This window comes from Oncorhynchus kisutch, linkage group LG14 (genome assembly GCF_002021735.2).
Source record: "Oncorhynchus kisutch isolate 150728-3 linkage group LG14, Okis_V2, whole genome shotgun sequence".
Classification (NCBI taxonomy): domain Eukaryota; kingdom Metazoa; phylum Chordata; class Actinopteri; order Salmoniformes; family Salmonidae; genus Oncorhynchus; species Oncorhynchus kisutch.
The window spans coordinates 41,555,084-41,568,454 of NC_034187.2; the positions used below are offsets into that span (position 1 = coordinate 41,555,084).

A 13,371-nucleotide genomic window follows, 5' to 3' on the forward strand; every position below is an offset into this window, starting at 1 on the left:
GGTTTCGCCTGTTGAAAAGGACAACCACTGTTATCGTTCAACAATGCATCTAGCGGAACCATTGCTAAGAGCCCTTTAAAGGAAACATGTTATCAGCCACATTATTATCAGTCTGCACATTATTTCCCAGAATGCACAGGATGGACCAGAGGCTAAAACACCGGATGAGATAATTGCTGTGTAGTTTCACAAGAGCAGACAATCTTTAAATGTCATGACAAGAAGAGAACCAAGGCATTTGAAGACCATTACTTGAGCCTCGCCACTTTCTAGTGAAATCACACTGTCATTAAGGCTAATAACCAATAAACAATAGTAACCATGTTTAAAAACTTCAGGTAGCTGGGGTGACAACAGGAGATGATGACGTGTAATTGACTCAATGTTTTGCCCTTAGCAGAATATATGGTGCAACAGTACAGAGTTGTGCAATATCCAACTGCCACAGGTGATTAAAAGAGTATCTCTGGAGATGTTCAATCTAAAAACAAAATACAGAGGTGTCTGTTTCTTCTGAAGCATTGCTAAACAACCTTTCTCTTACCATAGCAGTCCGAATTGACTTTGCTATACAGTATATTGCGTTGGAAAAAAACAGAACAGTCAAACACACAAAGAAAGTGGTTTGGACTAGGACTAACAGATCCCCCCCCACCCACCAACACCACCACCTTCCTCCCGGTCATGTCACAATGGAGAGCGATGCGACGCTGAAGTCAGACTTCCTCTCCTACCCTTTTCCCTTGACGACAAAACACAGTTATTTTCTTTTAAACACACACAAAACGGCAGGCAGGCAGCAGCGCCAGCCAGGACATCGATTGGCCTTGAGTGGTGATAAAGTAGGGAAGATAGCGGGAGGGGGGGGTGGGGGGCTTTTCTGAGGCACTTCCCTTGGTCTCAGGGAAGAAAAAGATCTTTACTTGTCCACGATAGTCATCTCCTCACAGATCGATTAGTGCGTTGGGCTACACAATAAATGAACATAAAATGGAAATGTTTTGTTGAGTCAGTCTCAAAGGCTGCGTTTACACAGGCAGCCCAATTCTGATATTTTCCATGAATTGGTCTTTGACAAATCAAAATCAGCTCTTTTTGCCAATAATTGGGCAAAAGACCAGAATTGGGCTGCATGTGTAATGGCAGCCAAAAGGACCAAGAGTGAGACATTACTGCTGTGGCCTCTGCTACAAATCAGGAGCTCAAGATAGAAGTAGGATTAAAGTAAAATGACAACTTGTTAGGCTATCAAGTCTAGGAAACACAATAATGAGCTTCTCAAAACCAGCCTGAGGTTTTATTAGTGCAGAAGGCAGATCAATATTTTATCAGACTTTTTTTTTGTGTGACGTGCCTCACACCATTAGATTCACATCCATGGAGGTAGAATTTCTATAGAGGCTGCTACCTAAATATGTTAACAAGCTCAAACGAAAATAAACCAGGGCTGTCAAAGTGAACGTTAATAACGCAGGACATGTTTACGGGCGTACATTCTTTTGGTGCCGTTAATCACGTCTCGATTTCTTCACCACACGTGTTTCTGCACAAACCCCCTTTAAGTGCAGAATCCAACGCTGAACACAACTACAGTCAATGCATGTGCCTTTACAATCACTGAAGACCGTGTGCTCTAGTCAAAAAGTTATGCCCAATATTACTGGAGCTATGATTTTTATTTACTTAATTAAACATTGGGAGCATTAATAGCTGTATGTTCGTGACTTGTGTTGTTTATGGTGAAAATGCCATTAAATCTGATGTTCCTAATTGTGTGTTTCAAAGCATAGTATGTCTGTTACTCAATGCACTACTTTAAATGATTTTTTCTTCTTTTGGGCCAAATTTGATGCAAATTCAAACTTTGTGATAAAATAAATAATCAAGTTAATTGTGATTTAAAAATCATTTGACAGCCCTAAGGTAAACTAATTGCAAAGACAGGCAATTCAGCTCAAAAGTTATACAAGTATAGGTAGAAGCTACCTGAAAGTCATTGTCGGGTCTGAATGAAAGACATTGTACAAATGAACAAAGTTTTGACAAAATGCTTGTCTGAAGGAAGAAGAGCACTGGCTCTGGAGCAGCATGTGTACGTACACGCTGTGTCTGTGTAGGGCAACGGGCCTGCCTGCTCTGCGAAGACGGGTGAGGAGCAGAAAGAGGTGCCGAGAAGAGGGGAGAAAAAAAAGGCAAGGAAATCAAGACGGCAGGGGCAGCTGTACAGATACTGTAACTCATCCAGAGCAATTGGACTTCTCAAACACGGCAGAAAGCTACCCGTCACCTTATTAATTCAGCCACTTACTCAGCTAACTTGCCCTTAACACCTGTATACGGGTCGAAAATGGCAGATTGGGCACTAATAGACACCTACATTGGAAGACTGATGCCAGAGCTCTGGCTCTGCGCTTCACAGGTCAGTATGGGTTTTGACTGACAGCTGTTCTAAACTTGAGCACCTCGTGCAAAAAGTTATTTTTTATATAAAACAAACATTGTTACATACACCAGATAAACACCGTAAAATGTGTATTCTTCAGAGTCAGCCATTGCAGTTGCCCCCATCCCTCCTGCTAAATTGGGCAACTTTCGGTTGTCCGAGTGAGGGAAATGCAGTAAATTAAGAGGATTCAATGTATTTTGAAAGATGAGACATTGAGGATTCTAATAAATACAGTTTGTCGTACAAGCAAGCCAAAACACCAGTGAGTCCAAATGTGCACTTAGGTTTTATGATATGGAAATCTGATGTCAAATACAGTGTCAAAGTTAATGGCCCGAGGTGGTAAGGTATATGGCCAATATACCACGGCTAAGGGCTGTTCGTAGACGCAAAGCAACGTGGAATGCCTGGACACAGTCCTTAGTCGTGGTATATCAGGCAGGCAGGTAGTCTAGCGATTAGAGCGCTGGGCCAGTAACCAAAGGGTTGCGAGATCGAATCCCGAGCTGACAAGGTAAAAATCTATCGTTCTGCCCCTGAACAAGGCAGTTGACCTAGGAACAGTAGGTTGTCATTGTAAATAAGAATTTGTTCACAACTGACTTGCCTAGTTAAATAAAATATATACCACAACTCAGGCCATAAACATTGGCCAAACCCCCAAGGTGCCTTATTGCTATTATGGTTACCAACGTAATTAGAGCAGTAAAAAAATGTTTTGTCATACCTATGGTATACGGTCTTATATACCACGTCAGCCAATCAGCACTCAAACCACCCAGTCTATTTATTCATGCATGCACGCACACACACATACATGCACACATTAATCCATACAGTTGAAGACAGAAGTTTACAAACAATTAGGTTGGAGTCATTAAAATTCATTTTTCAACCACTCTACAAACTAACCATAGTTTTGGCAAGTCGGTTAGGACATCTACATTGTGCATGACAAGTAATTTTTCCAACAATTGTTTACAGACAGAATATTTCACTTATCATTCACTGTATCATAATTCCAGTTGGTCAGAAGTTTACATACACTAAGTTGACTGTGCCTTTAAACAGCTTGGAAAATTCCAGAAAATTATGTCATGGCTTTAGAAGCTTCTGATAGGCTAATTGACATCATTTGAGTCAATTGGAGGTGTACCTGTGGATGTATTTCAAGGCCTACCTTCAAACTCAGTGCCTCTTTGCTTCACATTATGGGAAAATCAAAAGAAAATCAGCCAAGACCTCAGAAAAAAACATTGTACATCTCCACAAGTCTGGTTCATCCTTGGGAGCAATTTCCAAACACCTGAAGGTACCACGTTCATCTGTACAAACAATAGTACGCAAGTATAAACACCACTGGACCACGCAGCCGACATACCACTCAGGAAGGAGACGCGTTCCGTCTCCTAGAGATGAACGTTCTTTGATGCGAGAAGTGCAAATCAATCCCAGAACAACAGCAAAGGACCTTGTGAAGATGCTGGAGGAAACAGGTACAAAAGTATCTATATCCACAGTAAAATCAGTCCTATATCGACATAACCTGAAAGGCCACTCGGGAAGGAAGAAGCCATTGCTTTAAAACCGCCATAAAAAAGCCAGACTACAGTTTGCTACTGCACATGGGGAAAAACATATTTTTTGGGAGAAAAGGCCTCTGATGAAACACAAATCGAACTGTTTGGCCATAATGACTATCGTTATGTTTGGAGGAAAGAGGGGGAGGCTTGCAAGCCAAAGAACATCATCCCAACCATGAAGCATGGGGGTGGCAGCATCATGTTGCTTTGCTGCAGGAGGGACTGGTGCACTTCATAAAATAGATGGCATCAGAGGATGGAAAATGATGTGGATATAATGAAGCAACATCTCAAGACATCAGTCAGGAAGTTAAAGCTTGGTCGCAAATGGGTATTCCAAATGGACAATGACCCCAAGCATACTTCCAAAGCTGTAGCAAAAAAGTCAAGGTATTGGAGTGGCCATCCCAAAGCCCTGACCTCTATCCTATAAAATTGAAAAAGCGTGTGCGAGCAAGGAGGCCTGTAAACCTGACTCGGTTACACCAGCTCTGTCAGGAGGAAAGGGCCAAAATTCACCCAAATCATTGTGGGAAGCTTGTGGAAGGCTACCTGAAACGTTTGACCCAAGTTAAACAATTTAAAAACAATACACTCAATTAGTATTTGGTAGCATGTAAAATTCTGACCCACTGGGAATTTGATGAAAAAAATAAAAGCTGGTTAGGGCCAGTTTGCGCTGTTCTGTGAAGGGAGGAGGACACAGCAATTTCTCACATGGAATAGCCTTCATTTCTCAGAACAAGAATAGACTGACAATTTTCAGAAGAAAGGGATTTGTTTCTGGCCATTTTTTGCCTTTTCAAAATAATAAACTTGGATTAGTTAACACAAGGTGCCACTGGAACACAGGAGTGATGGTTGCTGATAATGGGCATCTGTACACCTACGTAGATATTCCTTTTAAATATTTTTTTTAAATCAGCAGTTTCCAGGTACAATAGTCATTTACAACATTAACAATATCTAAACTGTATTTCTGATCAATTTTATAATGGACAAAAAAAAAAAAAAATTAAAAGACAAGGACAATTCTAAGTGACCCCAAACTGTTGAACGGTAGTGTGGGATTGGAAATTATGCAGACAATTACATTGATGGAAGCCAAAATCCATCTGCAATATTAAAGCTGATCTACCCCCTAATTAAAAAACGAACGGAAAAAAAGTAATTGTGTGATGACGGGGATGCCGGATTGTGTTCATGAATATTGTTATGTTACTGAATGAATCCAAACGTTTTTTTCAGAGTTCGATATAAAACAAATGAAGCGAAAAGTACATTAAAAATAAAATACACAAAATCAACAGCGTAACATTTTGGATTCAGCCTCGTGTCAGGTTAACTGTTGTGGCCTTACATTTAGTCTAATAATATTCCCTTTCATTTGATACCATGGTTATGCATTTCATATTAGTTCTGTAAGAAACATTTCAACTTAACCCCATCCACACAGGCCAATTACCAGGAGTGTAAAGTGTTAAACCGTAGCTACAAATATTCGCATTCATTGAAAAACTTAAGAAATAGTTGACAGTATTGAAACACCATCCCACGGCTTTGTCCAAATACCCCGGTATGCAAGGCATACCGCCCAAGCCTAAGGTGAACTATTCCTTTAATAAACTAAAACTGAAAGGCAAAAAGTAGTTTTGAAACACTGACATAAAAATCTAATCATGGGAGGAGGAGTTTATCCACAAACAATCAGCACCTTGAGGAGGAAAGCCTACTGGTTTGGCACTCTTCCAGTTCAAGAATGCATTTCCCTAACTTCTGTGTTGACTTCCCTCTCGTTCTCACTTCTTCCCTCTACCTCTCTCCTTCCTTCCCTTCCTCCCCCTGAGGTGTGCAGTAATGTAGCAATATTCACTGGGTGTTCAGGAGATGTTGGAGCTAGAATGTGGAAGATGCTACTCCACACATTTCAGCCTCATTAGCTCCACATGGCTGATCCAAGTTGCCCAGGCAGTTAACCACGCTCTCCCCTGAGCTTCCAATCAGAGCAAACACACACAGCGCTCACACACATATGCACATTAACACTATACACTCAGACCTCCCGAGTGGCGCAGCGGTCTAAGGCACAGCATCACAGTGCTAAAATGTTTCACTACAGACCCGGGTCCGATCTGTATCACATCCGGCCGCGATCAGGAATCACATAGGGCGGCGCAGCGTCGGGTGGGGGGGTAACTTGCCTCATCGTGATCTAGCGACTCCTTGTGGTGGGCAGGGTGCCTGGAGGTTGACCTCAGCTGTCAGGTGAACAGTGTTTCCTCTAACACATTGGTACGGCTGGCTTCCGGGTTAAGCAGGGAAAGGTGTTAAGAGGCGCGGTTTGGCGGATAATGTTTCGGAGGACGCATGACTCGACCTTCACCTCCGGAGCCCGTTGGGGAGTTGCAGCGATGAGACAAGATCGAAATCGGGGAGAAATATTATATATACAAACACACACACACAACCAGTCAAAAGTTTGGACACACCTACTCATTCAAGGGTTTGTCTTTATTTTTACTATTTTCAATATTGTAAAAAATTTGTGCAGACATCAAAACTATGAAATAACACATATGGAATCATGTATTAACCCAAAAAAGTGTTAAACAAATCAACATATATTTTACATCTTCAAAGAAGCCACACTTTGCCTTGATGACAGCTTTGCAAATCTGGCATTTTCTCAACCAGCTTCACCTGGAATGCTTTTCCCAAAACTCTAGGAGTTCCCACATACGCTGAGCACTTGTTGGCTGCTTTTCCTTCACTCTGTGGTCCAACACATCCCAAACCACCTCAATTGGGTTGAGGTTGGTGATTGTGGAGCCCACAAAACGTCTGTCTATGTGTGTGTCTGTGCGTGCGCCTGCAAGTTCTTGCCTGTGCGCCTAACCGCCCGCCCGTACCTGTCTGTGCATGCCTGTCTGCGTGCGTGCCTGCACGTGCACCCCACTCCCTGCCTGCGTGTGCCCATGCCTGCCCCTCGTGTGCCCATGCCTGCCCCTCGTGTGCGTGTCTGTCTGCACGTGCGCGCCTGTCTGCCTAACCACCCACCCCTGCCTGCTCGTTTGTGTCTGCCTTCCCATCTTTGCGGGCACGCCATCCTGCCTGCGCATGCTCACCTGTGGCTGAGTGTGTGCCTGCGCGTGCACCCACCTTCCTACCTGCGCGTACCAATGCTCGCCCACCCGTGCCTGCTTGTCCCTCGTGTGCGTGTGTCTGTACGTGCGCGCCTGTCTGCCTAACCGCGCGCCCCTGCCTGCGCGTGCGTGTCTGTCTTTGCAGGTGGGTGGATGGGGCAGACACAGGCAGGCGCACCCGCATGCCCACCCGCACCCCCTCACCTGCAAGTGCGTGTGTCTGCCTGCGCATGCGCCCGCCTGGCCAGCTGCACGCCCACCCGCCTGTGCCCGCCCATCAGAGCGCGCGCCTGCCTGTCGGTCTGTGAGCCTGCCTCTGAGTCACACTGTATGGGTGTCTGTGAGAAAGGCGTTGGTCAAGGTGGTGACCAAGAACCTGAGAGTCACTGACAGACCTTGTACTGTACATGAGATGTCAATTTCCATTAATGAACTACGCATTTCCCTATGTCATGTTAGCGGTGTACTGCAGTGGATGGGAGGAGCTTGTTGCTAGCACTGTTTAAATGACTCCACAGTAAAAAATATTCAAGTTGTTGGGAAAGTGTGAACATAGATACAGCATATTGAGATGAAATTATACAGTACATGTTTTTCATTGCTCCAAAGATAAGGGAGCAAACTGGGACCTAAAGAAGCCTGGTGGTTATCCAGTGACAGCACATGGAATGGAGAGACAGGAAGGGAGAGATGGAAATTGAGGGGCAACATACAGTAAGTGCTATGTGACAACCCTGGGCTGAATCTGTAGCTGTCGCACAGTCTCTGGTTTCAAAACACAGATTGACAGGAAACAAGCAGCTCATCAGCTGTTACCTGATAGAGAGTATCTCCTCTCACCGAGTGGATGTATTCAGTGCATGTTGTGATTGTCACATTTCTATTCTGATTAGACATTCACAACAATAGGCTTGCAGATTTAACATCCTACTATTTAGAACTGCAGTTATATAGTGTAGACATCAGTTGTCAACAGTAAACAACTGACATAGTCATCAGCTATAGTATAGCAAAGTACCAATGGTAGAATCTGAACAGAGTTCGTACTTTTGACAGTCAGTGCCATGGCAACTCTGCCATAAAGCTGTTCATGAATCTGACCTTGGCTTGTCCCATCAGAAAGTAACCCAAGCACAACTGTTCAATCAATAAACCCCCAGCTCTCCAAACCCAGCCGTGACCGTCTGTCTAGCAGGGGCAGAGCTCTCCCTTTACATCTCAATCAATCTACCTTGGCCTCGTCTGCCTATCGGTACAAGGTTGGAGTGGAGCCAGGTGCCGATGAGAGCTGTGCTGTGACAGTGACTTACAGCCTCAAGCGAAAATGAGAAAGTTCCCAGTGTGATGCATTCAAAAGACAGTCATCTAGCTCTACATTACTACACATTGACAATTTCTGCTCCTCCCGAAACTAATTGTATTCAAACATGTTTTGTTGGAGGAAACAGAACAGACATTTCAGCTTTGTCAAGGGAGCAGACTTTTTCTGAACGATCTATAGCCGTGGAAGCCTCCATGGGAGGAGGTTCAATTGTAATCAAATGGATTAAGCGAGGTGCATTAATTAAAGCAGAATTTTGTTTTTTCCATAACCAAATCTCTATTTGTGCTGTTAGAATGGATGGAGCAGTATCGCTCAAGTCGCAACCAAATAGAATATAACGCTGTGGATGAAGTTCGGAATTACAATTTCATGTGTACAACATACCTGCAACACTATACTGAGACCTTTTTATTTTCTTTCTAAAAAGGACATATTTTAGGTGGGGGTTTTTTCACAATGTATCATGTTTTTTGCCCGAGTCCGTGTACTGCACAAAGAGGATTAAGTGAATCACTGGTTGGGGTAAATTTCTCAAAGAACAGTGAAATAGCTAAAAGTGTCTGGACCATTCCATTTACATCACAAATAGAGATTTTAGTTGTAAAAAAGCAAAACTCTAATTTAAAATTGCCCTGATCCGTGGTGCAGGGAAGGCATGCTGTAGTGGTATAGTACATAATTACATTCAGAAGGCATTCATCAGGCCTCCCGAGTGGCACAGTGGTCTAAGGTGTCACTACAGATCCAGGTTCGATCCCGGGCCGTGTCGCAGCCGGCCGCAACGGAGAACCATGAGGCAGCGCACAATTGGCCCAGCGTCATCCTGGTTAGGGGGAGGGTTTGTCCTTGTCCCATCGCGCTCTAGCAACTCCTGAGGCAGGAGTGGCAATTTAGCTAGTTAGCTTGCACTTGCTAGATAATTTGTCCTATTTAGCTAGCTTGCTGTTGCTAGCTAATTTGTCCTGGGATATAAACATTGAGTGGTTATTTTACTCCGACAATTAATCCACACATAAAACAGTCAACCGAATCGTTTAAAGTCATCCCTCTTCCTTCGCTTGACTTTATATTGCGATTGGCAACTTTAATAAATTAGGTGCATTACCGCCACTGACTTGGTTCGTCTTTCAGTCACCCAAGTGGGTATAACCAATGAGGAGATGGGAGAGGCAGGACTTGCAGCGTGATCTGCGTCAGAAATAGAACTGATTTCTATTTTAGCCCTTGGCAACGCAGACGCTCCCGAGCAGTGTGGGTGCAATAATTGAATAACATAGATTTCTAAATGTATTTTGCAAGCGGCGTCGGTCAGCCTGTTACGCTTTGTTTGGAAATGTACAACATTTATTTTCCATACAATATATGTTTGAATGTTCTAACTAGTTTCCATTGGAAGGCAATCACCTTTGCATGTGAACACAGAATCCTATTATTCCACGTGCTTAACCTACGTCACATTTCGTTTTGGAGCGATTCGGAGACGGGAGAGATAGCAGACATCCCACTCCCTCATGTTGTTTTCTGGTTCATATACAGCCAATAAACTAAGCCGATGAGACCCAGCTGTTACTGCATTGGTGCCTATGGGAGAGCCACCCATTTTTTTAAACGATTGAGTGAGACATTTATTCACCACCTTTAACCGACTGCGCCATCGGCCAAAACGGGGCACCTGGCTCACACCCAGATAGGCAACCCGGTTCCAGAGCGAATGCAATAAATGCGTCCACATGTTAGGTTTGGTTTGCTCCAAGCAAAACTCGGCTAGGCGAAGTGAACGTCCGTGCCTCGCATACGCCCCCCTTAAAATATATTCACTTGAAACTAGAAAGAAAAAAAAACAGCAATATTACGGTTTGTCCCTCGAGACATAATAACATAGCCAGTATACACTTCCTCAAAAGTCTGAATTAGTCGAACATGACAGACTTCTTGATTTTACGTTTATGGTCTTCAGCAATGTTTGGTGCAGTATTTCAAGTATTCAAAAAAAAAATGTGCATATAAACTAGTCATCTCTTTTTTAATGACAAACACTTAATTGAAGAATCCCATCCATGGTTCTCACTCCTACTAGTACTGTTGACCGATCACCGACGGGGCACTACGGAACTTCGACTTGTCTCAACAAAAAATGTAGTGTGCAACCTCACAGGAAAAAAAAAAAAAAAAAACCTTGCCGAACACAAACGTCGTCATAATATATGCGCGAACTGTTTATACTACGAATCATGCGACAGGCTTTGCAAGCAAGTACACCATCCCCAATTTAACCACCAGATTAATGAACAACTGGTCATAATAATATATTGCATTTTGGGCATTCATTGGCAAATGCATTTCCACGAGCAACAATAATCAGAATGGAAAAGTTTAGCCTACGGATATTTTTGGCACGCGGAATGAAAATAGTAATTTTAACAAACTGTTCAATAGTGTCCTTACCTCGGAGTCCAGTGTAACTAGCTCCATTTGGGGCCAGGGTTCCGCAAGGTGTGCAAGAGGCATTCTGCAGGTTTTTAGTTTCTCCCTCTGCTGCCGAAATACAAGTTGAGTTTGCCCAGATGTATTGGGTTTGAGGTTGCCCTGGACAAGGTCTTGTTTATTCACAATTTGAAGTCTGGTCCGTTGAGATGTAGCCTATCACTTCAATCCCCGATGCAAGCAAGACATGCATCCAGTCGCACTCCGCAGCCGTCGACTCCAAACTAATATAATCGCTTCAAAATGACGTCGTATAATGACCACCTCTTCAGAAACAAGCAATTCCAACAGCAATAAGCACGATAATAACAAGTTGAGGCTTTGAGTAAAAACGAACACCTTTACACGGGTAGCCTACGTTCAGATTTGACGAGAAGAGAGGTGCTGGCTGTAGCGCTTAAGCTCCAAGCCGCTTAATAGGCTATCGCTATGCAATTATATTCCTCCGCCGAAATAATTAGCCTTCTCTTGTGTCCATGTAACCTAATTAATCGACGATGCAGCCTATTATATTATAGGCATACAGCTTCTCTTTTCCTCTGTGTTTCTGAGAGATTCCTCGGAGCGGGACTTCGTTCTGTCCGCTGGTTCATCCTCCAGAATGTAGCGTATCAACTCGACCAATTATTGTCAGACTCCAGACGGATTTCATCCAGCCCCTTCTCGGTCGGTCCGCCCAACCGTATTTTCGCCATCCCCTGGATGCTGGTTGAACTGCAAATTATGCATAGGCCTACGTAATGCGCCAAAAGCCCACCATTTGCGCTTGTTTACATTAATCAAATAAAATGTTGGTAGCGTAATAAGACCTTGAAGAGAATTTTGTTCAGTATGATGCTTAAAAAAAGAAGGGAAAGAAGAGGAAGAGAACACGAAGAAGAGGGCGATGATGGTGATACATTGTTATGCACAGAGGTATCATGCCAAAAAATTCACCCCAAAACCTAACCTTAATCCTAAACCTAAACCTAATTCTAACCCTAAACGTTGCTTCTCAATTTTACTCATTTATAGCGTCATATAACGAGTTTAAAGATATTGAATTTGTCTATCAATGTCCCTTCAAAAAGACATGGTACATGATGCATTTGGGTTTGAAGGAAACCAGATCGATACTTTACATTTAAACATAAAACTTCAATACAATTTGTTGGGGGGGGGGTGTATCAATTGATCTGTGCATCGTCGAGGGCCATTGTGTTAATGTATAGGCCTATGTCCATTTGTCTTTGATTCCCACTGGGCACACTGGTTGAATCAACGTTGTTTCTACGTCAATTCAATGAAATTGCGTTGAACCAACGTGGAATAGATGTTGACTTGACGTCTGTGCCCCGTGGGTTCTTTGGAAACCACCAACATTTGCCACAAAGCGTTTTCATACAGAGTGCAGGTCAGAGAGAATAGTGCTCTGATGTGTTTCCCTTTCCATCTACTCCATTGACTGCTGAGTGGATATTGTTCCTGGTTGAATTTGGTTACTATTGGCAACCAGACAACATCTACCATAGAGGCAGGTGCTGGCTAGATCTACAGTATGACAAAAATTAGGATGAATACTTGCACTATTAATATATTCTCAATTTAAGCCATTCACACACACACACACACACACACACGCACACAGGCTTGTTTAACTAACCTTGTGGGTACACACAATGAATTCCCATTCAAAATCCTAAAATGCAAGCTTGCCTAATTAAAGTTTGTGAAAAAACAAGGAAGTATAGTGTAGAGAATAATTGAACCATCTAAACCGCTGTGAAATACAGTGGGGAAACAAATATTTGATACACTGCCGATTTTGCGGGTTTTCCTACTTGCAAAGCATGTAGAGGTCTGTCATTTTTATCATAGGTACACTTCAACTGTGAGAGACGGAATCTAAAACAAAAATCCAGAAAATCACATTGTATGAATTTTATGTAATTAATTTACATGTTATTGCAGATTGTCCAGTTCTGTTCTGTTATGTCTCAAGAGGCAGCCTAAATGTACAAAACCATTGAACTATAGTTTCCAAAGGATTTTCTTGTATTCAACTCTTTTTACTCTAAGATGTGTCGGAGAGCTTTGGAAGGAAAAACAAATTGCTCTTAGCCGGGTTAGGGCACACTAACGCCACTTAGGGGGTGGTCATCCATCACACAGGCTGTATCACATTCAACTTTTCCCCCAAACTCTTATGAACTCATTTGTCCTAGTGATTGATACAGAGCAGAAACAGACGTCAAGGGAATCCCACAGGCACTCCCTCAGTGGTCTACCTTTCCCTCACTACACAACTCTGTTGAAACGGTTACTGTATCAGTCTTTATTTCCCCCTGGTCTGGCATCCAAAGTGCAACACACACGCACACACCTGCCTAAAGGGATGTGAAGCTGAATGTC

General features: G+C 43.1%; 1 protein-coding gene across 1 annotated transcript in view; it reads right to left on the reverse strand.

Moving 5' to 3' along the window:
• The window catches only part of rps6ka1 (ribosomal protein S6 kinase a, polypeptide 1), a 114,071-nt gene extending 102,396 nt beyond the window's left edge, over positions 1-11,675 (reverse strand). Inside the window, exon 1 of the mRNA XM_020470336.2 lies at positions 10,942-11,675. Coding sequence (XP_020325925.1) covers positions 10,942-11,004 — 63 coding nt within the window. The 5' untranslated portion in view covers positions 11,005-11,675. The remainder of the gene's footprint in view (positions 1-10,941) is intronic.
• Between the last annotated feature and the right edge of the window lie 1,696 nt (positions 11,676-13,371).